Source organism: Aristolochia californica, unplaced genomic scaffold (assembly GCF_029961685.1).
Source record: "Aristolochia californica isolate CCGP_79_NKW_82.1479 unplaced genomic scaffold, dmAriCali1.0.hap1 SCAF_2, whole genome shotgun sequence".
NCBI classification, from domain to species: Eukaryota; Viridiplantae; Streptophyta; class Magnoliopsida; order Piperales; family Aristolochiaceae; genus Aristolochia; species Aristolochia californica.
In genome coordinates, this window is record NW_027181881.1 from 36552640 (window position 1) to 36575113 (window position 22474).

At 38.2% G+C, this 22474-nt stretch overlaps 1 protein-coding gene across 1 annotated transcript; it reads right to left on the reverse strand.

Annotated features, from left to right (window-relative positions):
• Positions 1–1840: 1840 nt before the first annotated feature.
• On the reverse strand, positions 1841–6460 carry LOC137955484 (linoleate 13S-lipoxygenase 3-1, chloroplastic-like). The gene is made up of 7 exons (XM_068802445.1): positions 5761–6460; positions 4920–5200; positions 4373–4610; positions 3904–4227; positions 3726–3811; positions 3524–3631; positions 1841–3427 (listed from the first exon to the last, which is right to left on the reverse strand). Exons 1-7 carry the CDS (start codon positions 6125–6127, stop codon positions 2102–2104), a joined length of 2730 nt encoding a protein of 909 aa, XP_068658546.1. The 5' UTR covers positions 6128–6460; the 3' UTR covers positions 1841–2101.
• Positions 6461–22474: the final 16014 nt, after the last annotated feature.

Here is a 22474-nt window from a genome sequence, read left to right on the forward strand (position 1 = left end):
ACGACAAAGGCGGACAGGGAGGGGCTTGGCAACCCCCCTCCCTTGCTCCCAATCTTGCGACTCGAGAGCCCGTTAACAAGCCGACTTGTGAGCTTTCAAACCGAATCATGATTTGGTCGAGCTTGGCTTGTTAACTCAAACGAGCCATATCTGGATCTCGAACTCGGTTCGAGATCCAGAAAATCAAATCAAACAGAACCGAGCTCGAGCCGCTAGCGAACCGGCTCAGTTCGATGCCACCCCTACCCATTACATTTATTAAATATCCAATAAAAATCTATTAAGTTTATTGGATATCCAATAAAGATGCAATAGCTTATTGGATGAATATTGGATTTCCAATAAACTAAATAATGATTTGAGTTTGATTTGGATTTGGAAATCATTGGCACACCTAGTTGCAAGCCAATCTTATTGGATAGGGTCATTCTTAGATCAACCACTGTAATGTGGACTTGCCATAGTCTCTGGCTATGATTCTAAATTATCAAGACTTTTCTGTAATGAACATGGGTTTAAAATCATTTAACCTAGAAAAGATTATTCTTTTTTCCTATAGTCAACTATCCGTTAGGCTTAATAATAGAATGGAATCAAAGGAAGTGCCTCAAAGTGGAGAAACACTCTTGTTGATAATGTTGAGCTTGCACACACACCTCCTCGAACATCCAGACCTAATTATGAATAAAGAAAAAATTTGGCCTAATTTGTGGGGCAACATAGAAACAATAGGATGACAAATTTGAATTGTTTCTTCCTCAAAGGTTTAGACTTTCCCAAGTCTTTCCCTCAATGAGTACATCTGGACTTATAAGTTGAGAGTATGAATTCTAACTGAATTTTGACCAACTCGACATTCTAACTGGACTCATAATTTTTATATATTTTTAATTTAAATTATTTATAATAATTTAAATATTTATTGCTTTTTTAAAATTTAAAATTTCAATTATTTTCTAATAATTATTTACATAATTATATTTTATATGGAATATTTATAAACTTAAAAAATTTTCATATTTAAATTATTTATAATAATTTTATAGTTGAAATTAGTTTTTGGATTTTATATTTTATGTGATATATTAATAAAGTTTAAAATAAATATTTTAATTGTTTTTATAATTTTAATTTTATTATAATATTTTTTTATAAATATAATCAAAAGGTTGATTCATTTATTGGATTTTACAACATGTCCTATTGATATCCAATAAGAACCCATTACATTTATTAGATATCCAATAAAAATCCATTAAGTTTATTGGATATCCAATAAAGATGCAATAGCTTAATGGATGAATATTGGATATCCAACAAACTAAATAATGATTTGAGTTTGATTTGGATTTGGAAATCATTGACACACTTAGTTGCAAGCCAATCTTTTTGGATAGGGTCATTCTTAGAGCCACCACTCTAATGTGGACTTGCCTATCAAGCCTTTTCTATGATGAACATGGGTTTAAAATCATTTAACTTAGAAAAGATTATTCTTTTTTCCTATAGTCAATTATCTGTTAGGCTTAATATTAGAATGGAATCAAAGGAAGTGCCTCAAAGTGGGCAAACACTCTTGTTTGATGATGTTGAGCTTGCACACGAACACCTTCGCCAACATCCAGACCTAATTATGAATAAAGAGAAAAGTTGGCCTAAGGTGTGGGGCAACATAGAAACAATAGGATGACACATGTGAATTGTTTTTTCCTAAGATATTTAGACTTTCCGGTGTCTTTCCCTCAATGAGTACGTCTGGACTTTAAGTCTAACTGAATTTTGACGAACTGGACATTTGAATCATCAAAAGTTCTAAAGTGACTTATTTTAATAGGAAGAGCTTCTGGCCAAGTCACATTTCTTTTATACAACTAGATTCATACACTACACTAACCTTTTTACATTCATACCACTATTTTACAAAAGATTATTCTGGTATCATCTCGGTTATCACATCAATTGATAACGTGTTCAGAAGGCATTGGAAGACCACTCCCAAGGCATCCTCCCTCAAAAAAAGTGGTGGATCCTGCATCGGAATTGAAGCTGTTGCAGTGTCTTCCGGCGAAAAAACAAACGAAGCATCGACCTTTCACTCATATCAGATAGATACACTGTTTGGAACTCCTCTGCAAGTAACTCCGGGCTCGGAACTAGGCACCAGTAGTTCGTAGGGCAGCACGCCGGCGCCACATCTGTTTCTCAGCGTTGGGTCCTCGTTCCTCTTCTGAATCGTCTCTTCAATCCTCCTGATCTCCGCCGCGAATTCGTGGAAGGCCTCCACCACCCGACCGTCTCCGGACCAAATAGAAGGTTGGTTTCTCTCCCCAAGGTACTCCTCGTCCGGCGAATGTGTCGAGAGTGTATCCACCACCGCCATGTACTTGGTTGCCTGTAACAAGCTTGGCAACGCGCATAAGAAATACCTCTGAGGGTCGCGGATGAAGTTGAGGTACTCCGGGTCGTTCTCCTCCGGGATCAGCCGCCGCATCAGTGGAGGCCGGTTGGGCACGAATCCTCCGTAGGGGTACTGTCCGAAATTAAGTGCAGCGTGCTGGGCGGAGGCGAGCCAGATGAGCGTGGTGAGGACGGAGACGAGGTCCTCGGGTTCTGAGAGCTGGGGCCACCAAGGGGCGTCGCTCTTGTCGGCGTGACCTACCTCGACGGACTCCCGGTACCATGACTGAAGCTCGTCATCGGATTGCACAGATGCCGGTGTAGGGTAGTACGTACCGACATAGGTTCGGACCCAGTTCTGGAGGGCGGACCAGATGAGCAGGCCGTCGGTGGCATAGGGGTAGTCGTCGATGAGAAGCTTTAAACCATGAGGTTGGGAAGGGTCTGGGAGAGCTATGCCACGGCGGATGAGATCGGCGGGGAGGCCCTCCATGTCAAATCGCCAATGATTACGGTAGGCCTCGGCGCTGATCTCCATGCAGTACTGACCAGGGGTGAAACACGACTCGATGACGCCACCGGCGTTGATGAGACTCTGGCGGGCGAGGGCGTTGATTACAAGATTGTAGCGCATGTGGGGGTCGAGTAGCTTGAAGATGGGATGCATGGCGCTTAGGTGTCGGTGTGCGGAGAGGATGAACGGCTCCATGCAGGCGTGGGTGCGTAGCCAGTGGTGGACCAGCTGGTGGACCCCTGCGTCGTTGGAGCAGACGTGGGCCTTGGCTATCTGCCACATCCAGAATGTGGTCGCGTCGGAAGGCGGGGTCAGCACCCGCTTCGACGAAGATCCCTGCGACATATGAGGAAGGCTGAGCTCGATTGCGATGGGCTTGAGGGTACCCTTAGGAGTCAGGAAGAACAAGGTACGAGTCGCATACGCCTTTCGTCCATCCTGAGCGTTAATTCGATCGATGAAGGGCAAGTACACGTCGTGGTGATCCAAAATGTACAGCTTCTTCTCGTCCAATGCCTGGCAAGTTTTTACCCAGCAATCATCGTAAGTTTTGGCGGCAGGAAATGTCAAAATTCTCTCGTTTTTTACAGAAAGATGAGATGGGATACCAACCTGATCTACAGTCATCCCTTCGAGCTGAGGAGAGATGTGTTCCTCTCGGATGGCCGATTCCGGTGGGCCGTAGGTGGTTGGATCGAGATTGCTTACGGGTGGGAAAGACTGAGATAAAAGAAACAGGAAATAGAAACTTCAGTTGGATCAATCAGAGGAACGAGAATGGAAGGAAAAACTAATTAAATCGGCCTTTGCTTACCTCAAGCCTCTGGATGCTGACGGGATTTACTCCTGCCAAGGTTTGTCTAGCAAATTCGTCGTCACGAAGCCATGCGAGTTTATCCCCTGCACATTATGATCGAACTATAAATTAGCCAAACACCCCTAATCGCCATTTCAAATGAACATGGTTCGGAAGTTTGCGAGTGATTGCTTACTGGAGACGATCTTCGGAGTGTCATATCTGAGAAGGCTTTCGCTGGATTCTTGGATCTTGGTAACCAACTTGGGCAAAGGGAGCTTCTTCTCGTGCAACCCCAGCTTGAGTAAAAGGCCTTCTTTGTATAGTTGATCGATATCAGAGAAGCATTTAAAATTGTGATTCTCGGCGGAGATGGAAGTCATGAGAGATGGTATTAGATTGTGAAGCACTGCCTTCAGCCTCCCCATCGCGAATGTCGTTTGTTTCGATTCCTCGAAGGCTTCATCTCGTGGCACATAAATCGGATGCGGCTTCTCCACTCTGCTCTCTGCTAGCTTGTCTGTAACACGGTGACAGGGAAGCAGGTTTGGTTAGTTCAACTTTCCCTTCAAATTCCTACTTCTAAGTTCTAGTTGGTCGACTCTGTAACTGGAAAACGAATCGGATAACCATTATCGTTTACGCCTATGGTAAAGAAAACTCACCAGTGGCTGCTGGGGGACGCCCGGTTTTGCATCGTCTCGGGTAAGGAATCTCTTCCCCTCCAAGATTAGGCCTGGTAAGTTCAATTCCTTTGTCGGGATTGCCCAAATCGTTGTAGATATCGTAGTCATAGATTCTATCAGACAGCTTCCTCGTGCCAACGCCGTCCCCCCTTAGATCTTTCAACTCTTTCTGCCGCAGCTCTTTCAGTCCCGCCGGCGTCTCTGAGGGCAGATACGGCTGCAAGACCACCCCAAGAAAAAAAAAAAAAAAACAGCAGGCACGTTATTACTCGGTATGAACCATAAATGGCACTGAAAAGAAGGGTTTTTGCCAAAGGCTGTGCGGTTAAATAGCCTGAGAAGGACGCTTGTTAACTACACAGAAGTTCATAAAAGCAGTAGAACGATCAAGCTAGCAGAGTCTAAAAGCTAGCAACTTAGAAGAAAAATTGTGCGAATTGGTTTTATCTTCATATTTTTACCGAGTTCCATTTGTCAACAGAAGGATTAGCAGTGCTTTGGGTCAGAGAACAGGTGTCTGAATTACCTTATTGGTAAAGAAAACTCTCTTCTCCGGATGATCTTTGTTAGATTGAACCCAGGAATTGCATGTGAAATGAACTGGGCCGCATGCAAATCCGTCAATAACTATACTCTCCAGGAAAAATTCTTTCTGGTGCTTGTTGGTCACTGTGATCGCCCCCGGGACTCCGAAGCTTGAATCAACCATAAATTCTGCCGTATACATAACTCTTTCAGCTCGGGTATTTGCATTCTCCAACCAGCCCTCGAGTGGGGCTCCTTTGCTCTTCTTTGGTTTATTTGTTCCTTTAAAAGAAAAAGCGAATTGAATAAATAAATTCACAAAAGAAATGGATTTTCATTTCAATTAACTCAGCAAGCTGGCGGGGGAAACCCCCAAAAGAAAAAGATTGAAGAAACAAAATGAAGTGAGGTTAATGAGAAAAAAGAATAACCAGATGCAAGCATGAACGTGACTGTTTATATAATATATGAAATCCAGCATGATCAAGACTCGGGCAGAAGAAGAAGACCAATTCTTCAATTTTTCATGAAACAGAAACATCGCGAAATAAGAAATAACAGAAAATGAACAGGTAAGATCGAAACGGCTTGTCCCAGTTAAGATTGGAAGAACGAATGTCGAAGATGAAACGAAAAGAGTATTTTGGGACTCGAAGAAGAAGATGAACGGTAGACGAGACAGAAAAAGTTATACACCAAGAGGGGTATGTCAATTTAGACGAAAGCCGTGAAGCTGTCCTAGAATTTCGGTACAAATTTGCACAGATTCTTTAAACTCGTGCAACCAAAAAAGGCAGAGAAGCATTAAGCCTAAGATAACCCTGAAAGAAGAATGAACTTACTGGGGTCAATTTCACTACTAACAAGCTGCAACAGGACATTCCTCCCGATTTTGTCGGTCAAAGCATCCAAATGCTTCACAAGAGTTTCTTTAATATCTTCCTTGATCTTCTTCCTCACGGTCACCAAGGCCCCAACCTTGAATTTTACAGGCTTCTCAGTGATGGGTTTCACAAGCTTTTCGCTAAGTACCACCATCGGAGTGGTGGATGCTTTCCTCAAATAGACCTTGGTCCGATTGTTTCCTAAAGCTGGGGAAACACACAGCTTCCTCCGTTGGTAATGGGGATAAAGCATACAACTCGAAGATGGAACAAAACTGGATTTCTCGAGCAGAGAAGAACCCATAATTTCTTTGGCTCCAGCCATGATGATTGTCTCCTTACTCTAAGATCCTTGTGTTGTTTTGGTCGCAGCAGGGAAATGAAATCTTCGACAGGAACCGGAGACAAACGGGAGAAGAAAGGTAGATTTTCTCTGTTTCAGGCTTGTTTTCTCTCTCTGTTGTATTAGGTGGGACTGCGGGGAGACGATCAAATTCTGAGAAAGATGGAGGAGTCTACGCGGATTTATATAAGGGTGAGCCGAGTTGAAAAAGACGACCTGGTGCTACTTCCACCGGCCTCGGCGTTTTTCTTTTCATCCTCGTTTCCTCCCAGTCTGCTTCATTTTCTGAGTTTTGTGCCTTTGATCAATGTGAAGGGTGTGAGTCAAATGTGGCAAAATCCGCAGCTTTCCCAGAAGCAACACCGAACACGGGAGAAAGTTGAGTTTCTTCTGTGTTCCCCGGTTAGGTCCGGGTTTCTGAAAACTCAAACCCGGGTTTCTGAAATTCAGCAAAAAGGAAATGCGGTTGGTTGAGAATAATTCACGGCTCTTGTTCGTCCACGATATCAGATCGTGAAAGCCGGATGGCTTTTAGATAATTTCCACTCGTATCACAGTGAGTGACACTTTCACCATTGCTATAAATATTGATTTGTAGATTCCCAACAGGTTCGGACCCACCACTCGTAACTCACATATTTGTGTTTGTGTAGTGACTCACCGACTCCGATGATGGTGGGCCCACCTTAGGAAGCCAAATTTCCAAGTCAAAATGATCACCATCCGTCATATCTTAGTTTCGGCGATCATATTAACCCTTAAATGAAACGGACGTTACCTTAAAAAAAACAGAAAAAAAGAAAAAGCGGTTTGGGTTTGACTGGACTTCGATAGTCTCTGACTAACCGTGTGCCACAGTTTGGACTTTTCACGGTTTTGGTCAAATTTTCAAGGATTTAGGTAATAAGTCAGATGGTTTGGTTTAGGCGGATTCAGAGTAACCGACCGATGAGCACGCCAACCCTTCACAATTTTCGACCCAAACTCACCTGGTCTCTATTCCGGATTCCCGAGTCCAGGAAAAATAACATAAAAAAAAAAACAAAAATCCGACGTTTTACATATGTGGTTTTCCTCTTTTGGTCCCCTCCCTCATTACGGTGGCCGTGACAACGAGAACAACGTTTCGTAGAGAGCACCGGCCGGTTCAGCCCCATGCCACTTCCTCCGCTTTTTTTAATCCTATTGGAACTTCTCCTGCCGGCCACGGAACCTGGATCTGACGTCTAAGTCAGCCACCACCACCGTCCACTCTTGCCCTGAGCCCGCCAGTCCAGTCCAAGGTTCAACCAAATCGTTCAAGTCCAATTTCTGTACACATGGACTTTGAATCAGCAAGTACGAAAACCGTAGCCGAAATTCCCAAAGGTCTTGATTTTTTACGACGCAAGAAGGCCGGAAGAAAATACTTTCTCGCTCAGGCCTCGAGTGGATTATATTTATGTGTAAGCCGCTACGTCAAGCCATCTGCTTTACCGAATTTTCTCACCGTCTCAGTCTTCGTCCTCCCTCGACGAGAGCATGGTAAGACGTTTCAAAATTTGAGGGCGGAGGACTCTTTGACTTTTACCGCTCTTTCTTTCCACCTCTAAATGTTTCATTCGAAACACCTGCGCGACTCAGTTTGGTTAACCTGAATTTGGTGGGTGAGTCACCCACTATGAATACTTTGATTAGTCTGCACTTCTTACCTTCTAGGAAAATGTGGGGGTCTTAATCGTACAACTAAGGTATTGTAGGTCAAGTGGCCTTAGCTCCTGCTTTTGTTGGGTTAACACTTTTAGCATATTAAATCTGTTGTAGTGTTGTACCTCATATAGCTTTTCTAATAATCTCCTAAGGTGTTGTTTGTTTGAAACGACTTGCCCCTTGAAATGCCAAAACTATGTGCAAAACATTTTGGTATTGCCCATGGCTGTCTTTGTCGATATTATCGATGATGTTAAACGTTTCTTTCAAACATCTCGTTCTAATTAATTCATCTAACGATTGAAAAAATCTAATTTTATTTTATCTAAAGAAGATTAGGCTAATTGCTAACAAATAGAAGATATTGAAAGTGTATAATTTTACACAGAAAAAGAAAAAAAAATGTATTGCAGACAATTACCAAGAAAACGCTTTTGTTTCTAATTAAGAGCATGGTTTTTCGATGTGTCGAGTAGACCTGCAACTCGACCAAGTTAGATCGGATTAGGACCGTTGACCTAGGTGGATTGAAGATTACAAGTTAAAAATTTACTTAAAGCGTGGGAATAAAAATCATGTCAACATGTAATTTTAAAAGTAAAGCATTCACATAACACATGGATAACACAAAAAAATTCGTTATCAATGTTCCCCTATTGGTAGTCATCACCCAAAAACTATGCTTGAGAAATTCCACTAATTTAGCTCTATTAGCTATAATTTACATTAAAGAGATTTGGGCTCTCTTTAAGCCAGGTGTAACTTAATTACATGTTTTTACAATCAATGACCCCAAGAGATTGGTAAGATTCTAGTTAGGCCCTTTCTATCTACATTCAAAAGGTTCAAGACGATCCTATCTTAAAAAAAAAAAAAAAAAAAAAAAAAAACGAAGAAAAGGATAAAAATTACACCCTTTATCACTAGAAGAGTATCTTCTCCTTGAGAAATCTAAGCCTCGAACTTTATAGCACAATGGAAATGTAGGAGGTTGTCTAATGCAAATGCAAAAGGATATGAATTGAGAAAATAAGAGATTTTCAAAAATCTATGTTCACTCTTTCTCACAAAAGGACTTTGAAAAGTTTTTCATGAATTTGGAAATAAAGGCTTAAGAATATGCCAATAAATACTCATTCACTTCTTAATGGGAGGTTTGGTGGGGTATTTATAACTTTCCTAAGCCAAACTAGTCGTTTTTTGCCCGTTTGCAAAAGTCAGTGTTTACATTGATCAATTACTATAAAGTGACTGATCAATCAATCGAGTGTAACAACTATTTTTCTTTTAAAGTTTGTCTTATTTATTGATGGTATGATCGGTCAATATCTTCCCATTGGGTCTAACATTTTAAGTTGATCAATCAATGCCAAGGTATGATTAATCAATTAGAATTCCCTCTGGCAGTGCATTGCAAGTATGATCAATCAATGAGCTTCTCATGATTGATCATGTTTTATGTCCCTAACCGGCAAAGTTTTGTATGATGGATCAATTCATGTAGGTTGATCGATTAATCATGAAATTTCCTTGCTTACGTAGTATTGACCTATCAGTCCAAGTGGGATGATTGGTCATGCTTTATATCATGGTTTGGCCATGTTCTGGATGAGCGATCAATTGAGTAAGGTTGATCGATCATGCTTTATAAATATGAACTTTTGGATGATCGATCATTCTAGTGTCAGTTTAACTAATTTACTTTGAAAGCATGAGAATGAATGATTCTAAGTGCTTCTAACATGTTTGAAATGTGTATATGATAGTTTTAAAACATATTAGAATGCATGTTTTGTCCCAAAGCTCCAAATTTGGATTGTACCTCAAATCGAAATAGTTGGAGAACTATCTTTTACATAGACTAAGTTTTGTCATTTCTCAGTAAGTCCTAAATTCTAGTCTTCACTTTGTCTCAACTTTCAAGGGCGCTTCTTCAAGATTTGACTTTCCATGATGCTTGAGGTCTTTGAAACTTTTGATTTGTTTTGATACTTTAGACCTTGAAATATATGTTTCTTGAAGGAAAAGTATTTGACATACTTAATTTACAATTGTCAGTTCTATTAAGTTTTGTTGTCATCAAAATCGAGATGGGAGTCAACACAGGGTCAACAAGGATTATGCAAGCCGAGTTGAAGGTGTTGACCTAGGTTGCTTCTCAAGATGGGTGTGTGTGGAGGGGGGGAAGGAGAGAGGAGGGAGTAGTGAGTTGAGTTTTTACAAATTTAAACTTTGTGCGCCAATTTAAAAATTAAAGAAAATATGAAATGTAAAAAATACAGACCGCAAAATAACACAAAGATGTTTTGTAATCGATGTTCCCTTAGTGGTGTTCAGTGCCTAAGAACCTTTACTTGGAAAATTCCACTAATTATCTCTATTAGTTGGAATTTACACAAAAGAGATCTTGACTTTCTTTTAAACCACGTGTATCCTCAAATACATGGTTACAACAATCTCCCCAGAGATTTATGAGTGAGATTCTAACTCTAACAAGCTCTTCTATCTAGAATTGGTGGCTCTTAATCAACCTATGAAATAAAAGATAAAAGTACAAAACAAGAAAAGCTTATACCCTTGAATTTGATAGAGAGACAACCTTCTCCTTAGGAATTTCCAAGCTTCCAACTTTAAATCACAAATGTGAGTGTATTTGGAGTTTGATGTAAAGTGATGCAAGGAGAAATTTTAAGAGATGTGGAATTTTACAAGGTTTGTAACTCTTTTTCTCTTAAAAGTGGTTTCAAAATTGATTTTAAGTAAGAATAGCTTTGAATGCCATAGGTTTGAAAATAAGTAATAATTTATCTAAAGCACGTTTGGTGGGGTATTTATTACTTTCCCTAAGCGAAACTAATCGTTATGTTGTCATTTGTAAAAAGTTGGCAACTCAATGGACGATCAATGTATAGGTATGATTGATCAATCATGTGTAACGATTAGATTTTTGTCAAACATTAGGCTAATCGATTGATCAATGCATGCCCGTCTGACTAGAAAACTTAAGTTGTTCAATCATTGCACCTTGATTGATTAAACATGCATTGATGCTCTGGCTATGTAAAACTAAATATGATCAATCAATGAGTTGCATATGATTGAAAATGCTTTGTGTCCCTCTTTGGCATATTTTTGTATGATCGATCAATCCTATAAGTATGATCGATCATGCTATCTATAATATTTCAATGCCTGGACATGGATGATCAATCAATCCAGTGAGAATGATTGATCATACTTTATAGATAACTTTTATCCAATTTCTGATTGATTGATCATGCTTTTTATTTTGTGCCAGGTTGCATTCCTGACAATTAGTCATTGGCAAATAATGATCAATCGTGCCAAAGCCAATTTTCAATTCTCGGCTTCAAAGCATGATAAAAACTTCTCTAAGTGATTCTAACATATTTAAAACTTTGATATGCATCGATAAAACATGTTATGAATTAAATATGCCCTAATACTCTAAAAAATTCATTTGTGCCTCCAATTTGAAGTTTTAGGGCTACCCTCTTACATAGAGTTCTTGAGATTTACAATTTTTTTAGATTTTAGAGTTTCATTATTAGAAGGCCTAGGGTTTAGGAAAAGAAGAGAAGAGAAGAAGTAGAAGAGAGAAGAGAATGGTAAGGAGAGAAGAAAAATTAGATGAGCTTGAGAGCTTTAGAGTAGGGTTTCTTAGGGGGAGAAAAAGAGAGCAAGTGTATGAGCTCTCCACGTTATTCATATTTATAGATTTAAGGATTGGAAGCCCTAATACATGAAGAAAAAAGGAACTAAAACTTGTACATTGTTACATCATATGCCACTCCTTCACATTGTTACATAGAATACCACTCATACTTCTTCAACACTCCCCCTAAAGCTGGTGATAAAACATCAAATATTCTTGGCTTGGGACACATATCATAGAGAGATCTTGCAGTAATAGCCTTTGTAAAAATATTTGCTACTTGGTTCTTGGAGGTATACATTGCATAAATGTTGAATTTATGGAAAAGTTAAATACTTCATTGACTTCATTAACTTATCATAATCATAGTACATGAAGCTCTATTTATAATAGAGGAAGGTAGTAGACTCTAATTACAATTAAACTATCTTTGTCCCAATTACATCCAAACTCTAACACTTAAAGATAAGTCCTAGCATAATTAAATAACTCAATATAGTTAAAAGATAAACATAACTCAAACTAGAACTCTTCTAGGACATTATTATAATATAAAGATGCATTTGTGTGTCCTTCTTGATCTTCCAACTTATGTGATAAGGATGTCATCTCGTGGTAGTCATGGTGGGTCCTACTTCTTATGTACTTGGGCCCATCTTGTGGGCCTTCCTTGGTCGTGTGACCCATCTTATAATACTCTTAGGTATGTGGGCCTTCTTTGGTCATGTGGGCTTGGGACTATCTTCCAACACTCCCCCTCAAGCTGGGGGTGAGAGAACAAGATGAATTCCAACTTGCTATAAATGATTTATAAAATCTGTTTTGTATAAAATGATACATCTTCCAATATGCCTTCATCTTCCAACACTCCCCCTCACGCTGTTGTGTCCTTCCATGAGCCCCTGCTGGCATAATATAAGTGAGAGTAAAAATCACTCCTAGCCGGTAAGACATTGCTCCATACTCCAGTCCTAATGCTAGATGTAGGGCACACTCTATCTTCTGTAGGTAGTGTGTCTATCGGCATTGCTCTGAAGTGTCCACCACCGTGTCCCTCCATAGGACAATGACTCTCAAATGGTAGAAGTAATAAAAACGATTGCAAGGGGGGGAGGGGGGGGGGGGGGGGGGGGAGGGGTGGGGTTGTGCAATCCGGACATCGACTCTCATGGTATCCCAACCGTGATATTTTTTAGAGTTAAATTTATCATGGTGTCCCAATCCGGGCACCGACTCTCATGGTGTTCCAACCATGATATTTTTGAGAGTCAAATAAATTATTTTATGAGAAAATGTATTGATGCCACCTCTTCTTCAATAATAATGTCTCATCCAAAGTGACATAATAGCAGCAGGTGTAACGTAACACGACCATCTTCCAACACATATAACACGAACCAAAATAATAAACCTTGTAGAAGGACCCATGAAATAATTATAATCCGATATAAATATTTTTTCTTAGATGCTTAAGCTTCATATTTTGTGCTCCCCCTTTCTTGAATATTTTGATCACATAAAACTTATCCACAACATATGGAATAAGATACTTTTTCCTTGTTCTTCTTCTACTTCTCCCCCTCAAGTTGGGAGGTAATGGCAGTGATCACAGCTTGAATCAAATATCATAGAGCAATAAGCCCAAATAACAAAGATGTATAAATAAGCCCTCAAACTAGGGAGAAGTGAGATATTTTCTTGATATATCAACTCAAAAAGTGACGCATAATTCGGAATTTTCAATGCAATAGAATACCAACATGATCTTTAATTCTTCCAATGCGAATATATCTTTAAACATAGATCAGATTAGCATGAAATTTTCTTCATCTGAAACAAGACTTAAATAAATTTCATAAAAGTATAATTACACTTTATAAAATATAACTATAATAAAATAAATAATCTGATAGTTTTCGGTCTCTATCTTCTAGCCGAACTAAGCACTGTTTCTACTTTTTTTTTCTTCCAAAATGACCATTGGCTCTTCCAAGATCAATATCTCCTTATAAAAAATTCATACCGAGAATTGGTTGAATAGGTAAGAAAATAGACTTACAGATATTTATTTTTATATATAATTCTCCATATAAATTCTCTTTCTTGATAGCATAAAATACCTCAGAACTTGAAGGTTTTTCTGCTACTCGAACATCTTTTACAATCTGACATTTTCTGTTTCAAATATCGATTTATCTTTGTAGATAACTCAAATAAAAAATTGATTGAATAATTAAAATAATAGACTTACAAATATTTATGTTGATAGATATTTATCCATATAAAGTCTAGTTCTTGAAAGCATAAAATACCTCGAAAGCTGAAGCTTTGTGCTGCTGCTTGAACCTCTTTTGCAATATGACTTTCTCTCATTCAAATATCAATATCTCTCTATAGATGACTCTGATTGGAAAAATAGTTTTTCCTTGGAAAGTAGACTCGAATATCTTTCCATAAATATAAAATTTTCAATATGAAACGCTCATTATAGAGGTTCAAAATATAAAAACCTAATGGGTGTATGGATTGTAAAAAATAACTACGAACCCTAACTTCTAAAGATGATAAATTAGAAAAGAGAATCTAATTACCTTTGTGGGTTGACCACGTCAACTCACGGAACCAGCTCTGATACCAGGTACAATTTATGGAAAAGATAAATACTTCATTGACTTCATTAACTTATCATAATCAGAGTACATGAATCTTTATTTATAATAGAGGCAGGTAGTAGAGTCCATTTACAATAAAACTATCTTTGTCCCAATTACACCAAAACTCTAACACTTAAAGATAAGTCCTAGCATAATTAGATAAATGAATATAGTTAAAAGATAAATATAACTAAAACTAGAACTCTTCTAGGATATTATTATAAGATAATTCTTGATCTTCCAACTTATGTGATAAGGATGTCAGCTCGTGGTAGTCATGGTGGGTCCTACTTATGTACTTGGGCCCATCTTGTGGGCCTTCCTTGGTGGTGTGTCCCATCTTATAATACTTTTAGATATGTGGGCCTTCTTTGTTCGTGTAAGCTTTGGCCTATCTTCCAACGATAGATATAACATCAGCTTATAACTTTTTTCAAACAAGGAGACTATCTATCTCAATGTGTTTAGTCATTTCATAAAATACAAGATTGGATGTGTTGAAGTAGTTTGAGTGGTATTCTATATAATTTTGAGAGTGAGTTGCATAAGCTATAATTAGTAGTTAATTTATGTATTCTTTTTTATTCTTATGTATTAGAGCATCCATGCCTGACCTATATAAATAAGAAAGAGAGGGGGAGGAGCTCATTCACGTGCTCTCTCTTAACCCCTATAGTTTCTCTCCTCAACTCATGTTCTTGCCTTCTCCTTCCCATCTTCTCTTCTTCCTTCTTCCTTCTTATTTCTTCTTTTTCTTCTCAAACCAAGTTATCCATGGATTAAACCTTGGAATTCAACATGGTATCAGAGCTGGAATTCTAATGTTTAAAGTAAATTTGATCAAGTTAAGAAAGTTTAATGGAAAGGAAACTCAATTCAGCCTTCAAGCAACAAAAGGTTCAGCTAGTTTCGAAGAGGAGAAAATGGTTGAAGTCAATTTAGCATGTTCTTTGCTTAATTAGATAAGTTTCACCTTATGTTTTACATTATGAGGGATTCAATTTAAATTATTGATAGTCACAAAGTTGTTTTTATTCAAGCCTAATCATCCCCCTCAAATTTCATTTTTTCTTCATATTGAATGACTTCCTTAGGAATTCGAAATGTCCTCTAGATGCTCTCCTTAACTTCTGGTTTTGTGAAGGAGTGACTGCTTAATTAAGTTGTTAAAACCCTAAGTTAGGGTTTGAAGAATAGTTTCAAAAAATAATCACTAGTTCTAGTTCATTTTAGATTGCTTTCTTTTAAGCACCTAGTTTATTTTTCCCTTTTTAATTACCATTGGTTATTGAGTGATTAGAATGCTGGTTAAGAATCTCAAACAAAAAAAATAAAATAAAAAAGGGGTCATGCTCATATGATCTATTGGTTGGTCTTTTACGTGTTACTTGCTGAATTTGATCACTTCACATTACATAGTTTTGCATTCCATAGCTTCAAATATTTGTTAGTCTTGATAAAGTCATGTCCTCTTTCTGTTATGGTCCTAGGTTAAGTACTTGGCTTTTCTCTACCAAAAAGATCAGTCTTTTGGTATGTATTGGCTAGGTGCTTAACATTTGGTATCAGTGTCGGCACCTCGTTGCGAGTTTGACTCCCGGTGTGGGAAATTGCGTCAACCAAGATGCGGTGACCATGTAACAGTGGACCAGTGTCACTAAGTGTTAGGCTGTCGTGGTCGTCGGCTCGTAAAGGTAGATGTATTGTTATGGTCCTGGGTTAAATACCTGGCTTTTCGCTACCAAACAAATCGGTCTTTTGGTATGTATTGGCTAGGTGTTTAACCCTTTCCTTCTAATTTAACCTAAAGGTGCTGAATTTTTGGTAGAAAAAAAATTCTTTATGAAGTCATAATATCTGAATTGTCAAATACTGTTCCTTTACATATGCTGATTTCAGCAAAGGTGATCTCTTGAGTATTACTACAATTCCACTTAAAGGCTTGAACAGTTACTTGTCTTGGTCCCAATGTGTGAAACGTTTTATGATTACTAGAGACCTTGTTGACCATATAACTCAGCCACTTATGCATGTGGATCAACCGTCTTACAATAAGTAGTTGAGGGAGAAGACACACTAGTTACTAAATCGCTGATTAATAGCATCAAGCAACTTGTGGCAAACAATGTGGTGCACCTAGAGACAGCCAAAGCAATTTGGGACACATGTTTTGAATTATATTCTACCCCTGATAGTATACAAAAGATTTATTACATTTTTCACGAAATGTGAAAAACAAAGTGTAAAGACAATCTTCATGAGTACTTTTACAGATTCAGAGGGTTGCTACAAGAGTGAATGGTTACACAACAATATGCACTTGATGTTTCCATACAGAAAAACCAAAGGGAAGACTTGGTCACAACAATATGCACTTGCTAATCTGCCACCCTACTTGGATGTTGCCAAGTCACATGTACTTAGCTCTGCTATACAACCTTCTGCAACCATGCTATAGATTCTAGTTAAGAAGTCCAACAATCAACTGGAACAAGTGGAAAACTTGGCTTTGTTCTCCCCAGGGAGAGAGAACAATGGTTCTAGTAAAGGTAAAGGAAGAGGTAGAAAGACACCTGATAGAAGAAAAGCTAGTTGTGGGAATGGTCCTACCTCTAATACTGGTGGTCAGCAAAGGAAGTGTACCTTTTGTGGGCTCAACAACGATCTAGTTGAAATTATTTGCAACCAACATGGAAAATCACCTTACTTCAAGGTTAATCAAGCATCCTCTACTACATCTACCAATAGTGAAGCACCCTTAGAGTTCTCCAAAGGAAGATTGACTCTATCGGAAGAGGATCATGAATTGTTTCAGAAGTTTAAATGTATGATGGCTACTTTACATAGCAATACAACTGCAACAATTGCTATTTCTAGTATGTATTCCTTTCTCTTATGTTCTAGCAATTCTCCTTGGATAATTGATTTTGGACATCAGAGCACCTCATAGGTAAAATTGAAATATTGTCATCTATGACACCATGCACTTTAGATCACATGGGCTCCATTGCACATGGATCACAAACTAGGATTCACGGTACCGGTACATCCACATTTTACCATCGTTTTTAATTTCTAATGTCTTATTTATCCCTCAATTTATGTTGACTCTTATGTTGATGAATCTATTGACCAAAAGGCTAAGTTTTTTTACTACCTTTTATCATCCAATTGTGTGTGTCAAGACATCAAGATGAAACGGTGAATGGGGGTAGCCATGAAAGAGGGGACCTTTACTATATGGACCCTACTACTTTGACACCAATAGCAACAACTACAATAAAAGAGGTTTCCAAATGGCATAAAAGTCTTAGCCTTACCTCATTATAAAATTTAAAATGTTTAGTTCCTTCTCTTCATTTAGTTTCACAGTTGTCATGTGAATTTTGTGAGCTTGGGAAACACCATAGATTAGTTTTTCAACCTAGGCAAAACAATATTGCTTCTTGTCCTTTGACTTTAGTTTATTGAGATGTGTGGGGACTTGTAATTTTCCCCAATATATCTGAATCTAGTATTTTTTTTATATCTGTGGATTATTACTCCATTGCTGCATGGTTATATTTGATGAAGGATAGGGCTGAGGTATTTCCTATTTTCACCTCCTTTTGTGCTATGGTGCAAAATCAGTTTAAAAACAAGGTCAAAATGTTTTGGTCTGATAAAATGAAAAAGTATTTTTCCTCACTTACATCAATTAGATGTCAATAATGCTTTCTTGAATGGTATACACTTGGTTATGTAGTTGATCGGGACAAAGTATGTCAGCTGAATAAAGAAATATATGCGTTGAAATATTCTTTGTGGGTTTGGTTTCATAAATTTACCACTAAGGTTACAAAACTTGGGTTTAAGAGGTGTGAAAGTGATCACTTAGTGTTTATCAGAAATTGCACTAAAGGTAACATTCTTATGGTGGTATATGTGGATGACATTGTTATGTTGGGCAACGACTTTAGTGGCATTCGGTAGGTAAAGTAGGACCTTAACAAGGAGTTCCAAACCAAGGACCTTGGGATTTTGAAGTACTTCCTTGGGATTGAAGTTCTTCAGTCGAGACACGGTGTAATCCTATTAGAAAGGAAGACCCACTTGATTTATTGAAGGAAACTGGGATGCTTGGATGCAAGACTATGGACACACCTATAGAACCTAATGTTAAGTTGTGTGCAGGAATTGGTAGTGATGTTGATGTTGGTCGGTTTCAATGGTTAGCTGGAAAGCTGATCTATCTCACAGTCACAAGACCAAATATTCCTTATTCGGTCAGTGTTATTAGTTAGTATACATACATCAACGACAACAATCACATTGGGAAGCGTTGAAAGAATCATTCCGTATTTCAAGAAAAGTGTAGGTCAAAGGCTGCTTTATAAATGTCCTGGTCATATATAAATTGAAGGTTTTACTGATACTGACTGGGTTGGGTCCCTTGATGACAGAAAATCCACCTCAGGTATCCCTTCAAATAATCAATCGGCAGACATCTACATGAAGGCTATTGCTACAAAGCCGCTCACAGATACTTACTCCAAGTTGGGAATATATGATATTTTCTCCCTAGCCCTAGGGGGAATATTGAAGTAGTTTGAGTGGTATTCTATGTAATTATAAGAGTGAGAGGCATAAACAATAATTAGTAGTTATTTTAAGTATTTTTTTATTTTTGATGTGTTAGGGCATCCATGTCAGACCTATATAAATAAAAAATAGAAGGAGAGGAGCTCATTCATGTGCTCTCTCTTAACCCCTAAAGTGTCTCTCCTCAACTTGTACTCTTGCCTTCTCCTTCTCATCTTCTCTTCTCTTATTCCTTCTTTCTTCTTCTTCTTCTCAAACCAAGTTATCCATGGATTAACCCTAGAATTTAACAATATGCAATATAAATGGCTGCGCAGTTATCATTGTGAAGGTGCATAGGCTTAGTTATCTGGAACTCGTGCTCAATCATGAAGGATTTAGGCCATAATAGCTCACTTACTACAACTCTATATTCAGCCTTAGCCCTTGAACTTGCCACACTAATCTATTTCTTGCTTCTCCATGTGACCGAATTACCTCCTACAATATGTATAGTACACAAAGGTGGATTTTCTATCATCTGGAGAACCTACCCAATCTGCATATGCAAAACCTCTATATTAGTTTCTATGTCATTTAATAATAATCCTTGACCTAGACTTTCTTCAAATACATAAGAATTCTCTTCAGTGCCATCCAATGAGGCTACTAAGCTCCATGCATGAATTGATTGGTAACACTAATTGAATATGATATATTTGGTCTCTTAACTGTGAGGCAAATTTGTTTTCCAACCAACCATTGGAAGAGGCCAACATCAACATCACTACAAGCTTTTGCACTTAGTCAAACATTTGGTTCTATAGGTGTATCAGTTGGTTTATGCTGGCTCAGGTGGCTTCTCAAGAGAGGGGGTCGATTGAGAATTTTAAATTAAAAACTAAGTAGCACGTGTAATCAAAAGGTTATACAACAAAGCAATTTCAATGTAAAATAAACATGCACAAAACATAGGAGATAAGAGCATTTTTGTTACCGATGTTCCCCTATTGGTATTCACCAACCAAGAACTCTTTCTTGGGAAATCCCACTATTAGAAGGAATTACATGAAGAGATTTCAGCTCTCTTTAAGCCACATGTAATACATGCTTTTTACAAAACTCAATCTTCCCATGAGGTTGAATAGATTCTAGCTCTAGCAAGACTGTTCTATCTAGATTAAATATTATTGAAGAACAAATATGGAAGAGTCTTACATGACTCTCACAATAAGAAGTCTTATAGAGCCAAAAATTTTATGGAAGGAGGTTTCACTAAAGATTTTTAGTTTAAAAGTGTTTTAGTTATATTAGTCTTCTATTTATGTTGAGTTATTTAATTATGCCAGGACTTATCTTTAAGTGTTAGAGTTTGGGTGTAATTGGGACAAGGGTAGTTTAATTGTAATTGGACTCTATTACTTTTCTCTATTATAAATAAGGGTTCATGTACTCTGATTACATCAAGTCAATGAAGTTTTCTCTTTTCTATAAATTCAATATGGTATCAAATCAGGTTTTGTGAGATGATTTGGTCAATCCACAGAGATAATGTGATCATTTTCTTACCTATTATCTCTAGCAGTTTAGGTTCGTATTTACCTTTTTTCTCTATTTTCAGTCCCTATACCCATTGTTTGTTGAGCTTTTAATATTGCATATTATATATCTAATGAAGTCTTATTCTGAGAGGTATCTCTTCTCTGTTGCTTACTACTGCTGCTGTTGATTGATCACTCCATTACTGTATCTCGGTGATCTTTTGGAAACCTTCTATCGAGTTATTTGCCTAGCCATTATTCCCATCATTTGGCTCACTGCTATTATGGAAGTTATTTTTGTGTCCTCCATATCAAGTTTCATCTTTTGAAACATTATTTTTGATGTGATGTCTAGGTTGATTATTATTGCTGTTGTAGAGCTGCTTCTCTGGGATCTTTGGTTCATGACCGGTGACCACGATGATCCCTCTCTGTCTCTACCACACATCCCGCTCTGTTCGGAAGCACATTGCTATTTCTGGAGTCTCAAAAATCACCAGCACTGTGGGGAAAATGGAGACGTTGGTTCCTTTGTTTGCTGGCTGATTTGTGTTTTTTCAGTATTTCTGATTATCTTTCTGGTATTGCTATAGGTCGAGTTGACTATGGATTGTATCTCCACTACTGCAGTCCATCGGGAAACTTTGGTTTTCCTTATTTCCTAGTTGTAACCTCAACCGGATGCGAGTTGGTTACTGTCGAGTTATGTGACTGTTTGATTACTCTGCTACACTACTTCAGCATTAACCCACTTGAGTTAATTATTTCCGAGTTGATTACTCTACTGGACCTGCTAGATAAAATCTTATTTCTATCGTTGTTGCTATTTTTCTGGAAATCACAGAGGAAGTCTCCACAAATCCAAATTTTTTGGTATCTTTGGAAGTTATTTTCATCGCTTGAAGTCCATTCTGACTCTTGCTATTGTCGATGCTGCTAATTTATCGTCTTCTCTGTTGTTGTTGCCTTTTCTAGACAATGAATCAATCTTGCTCTATGACAACATCCTGGTTGCAAGTTTCCGTAAACTTGCCCTATAACTCAGTATCCAGCCTAATGTCTTTGATCCTTCGCTCGCTACTGCTTCTCTGGGTTACTATTGTTGGAAGATATCTTCTCATTCTCTCTCGCTGGTTCATCGCCGACTATCCTCTCTGGTTCTGATTTCGCTTTGCTTGACGCCGCTGGGAAGAAGTAGATACATTGTTGAAAAATTAATGTTTCCCTAAGTTAGGAAACTGTGTTCGCCGGTTCTAACCGAGACCCAGTCCAATATGAGTTGAGCCAAAAACCAGAGACCCAAGCTTACTACTTCTGCACCAGTTGATCGAGTTAACTCAGGTCAACTCGGTTGGGGTCAACTCAGGGCGGGGTCAACCTGACTCGGCCCACTTATTTTCTGGCTCAGTTATACGTGTTCAGGTCTTGAGTTCTATACACATTTCTTTTATAACTCAGTTATATTAGTTTAGTATTTGTCTTGGTTTGACTCGGTTCTCTATCTCTGGCTGAATTATTATCTTGGATTATTACTCGGTTCTAACATATTATTTGGTGCAACTTTCTTATTTACTGATGGACTTGATGCAGACTATTTCATGTGTCCTTATTACTCTTAAGGTCTTCTACTATTTACCGGTTATCCGCTACTATACTATTACACATGTGGTGCATGTCATTTTGGCATTGACCCATTTCTGCTACTGCTATTGTGTCTCTTTAATTAAGACTTTATTTCTGAAGAAGAACTCCTTGGTCGCTTGCCATGGGTTCATTATTTGTTAATTGTTGTCGGCATTGGTTCGTCTTTTGAGGAATTTGAATTTTTTAGAAAAATAAAGCACATGGTGGCCTCAACATCTTATCTTCCTCTCTACCCATTACCCATTGGTTAGTTGGCAACCTTTCTCATACCATCCTTTACTTGACTCTCACATACCCCTTTGGGCCAACCTCTTGTGTGTTGCTTCGTTTGGTTTACCTTTATATACATATATATATATATATGTCCATTGAGACTTTTTATATGTATCCGTGGGTCTTTTATCGCCGTCTTGTGAATGATAGGTATTACCCACTTATCCTACCCTTTGAGAATTTGTACCTAGTATCGTACTTATACTTAGGACACCGTGATGGAGGAGCTTATTACTACGTCTATGTTATTTGGTTCAAGCTGGGATCACTAACATTACCTCCCAACTTGAGG

What these genes read in the sequence shown, in the direction of transcription:
- LOC137955484 (XM_068802445.1), bottom strand. Translation starts at nt 6,127, where the DNA reads ATGGCTGGAGCCAAAGAAATTATGGGTTCTTCTCTGCTCGAGAAATCC. An exon ending in GAGTTTTCTTTACCAATAAG is followed by an intron (nt 4,611 to 4,919) that starts GTAATTCAGACA and finishes GTGGTCTTGCAG; the next exon opens with CCGTATCTGCCCTCAGAGAC. An exon ending in TCAGCATCCAGAGGCTTGAG is followed by an intron (nt 3,632 to 3,725) that starts GTAAGCAAAGGC and finishes CTTTTATCTCAG; the next exon opens with TCTTTCCCACCCGTAAGCAA.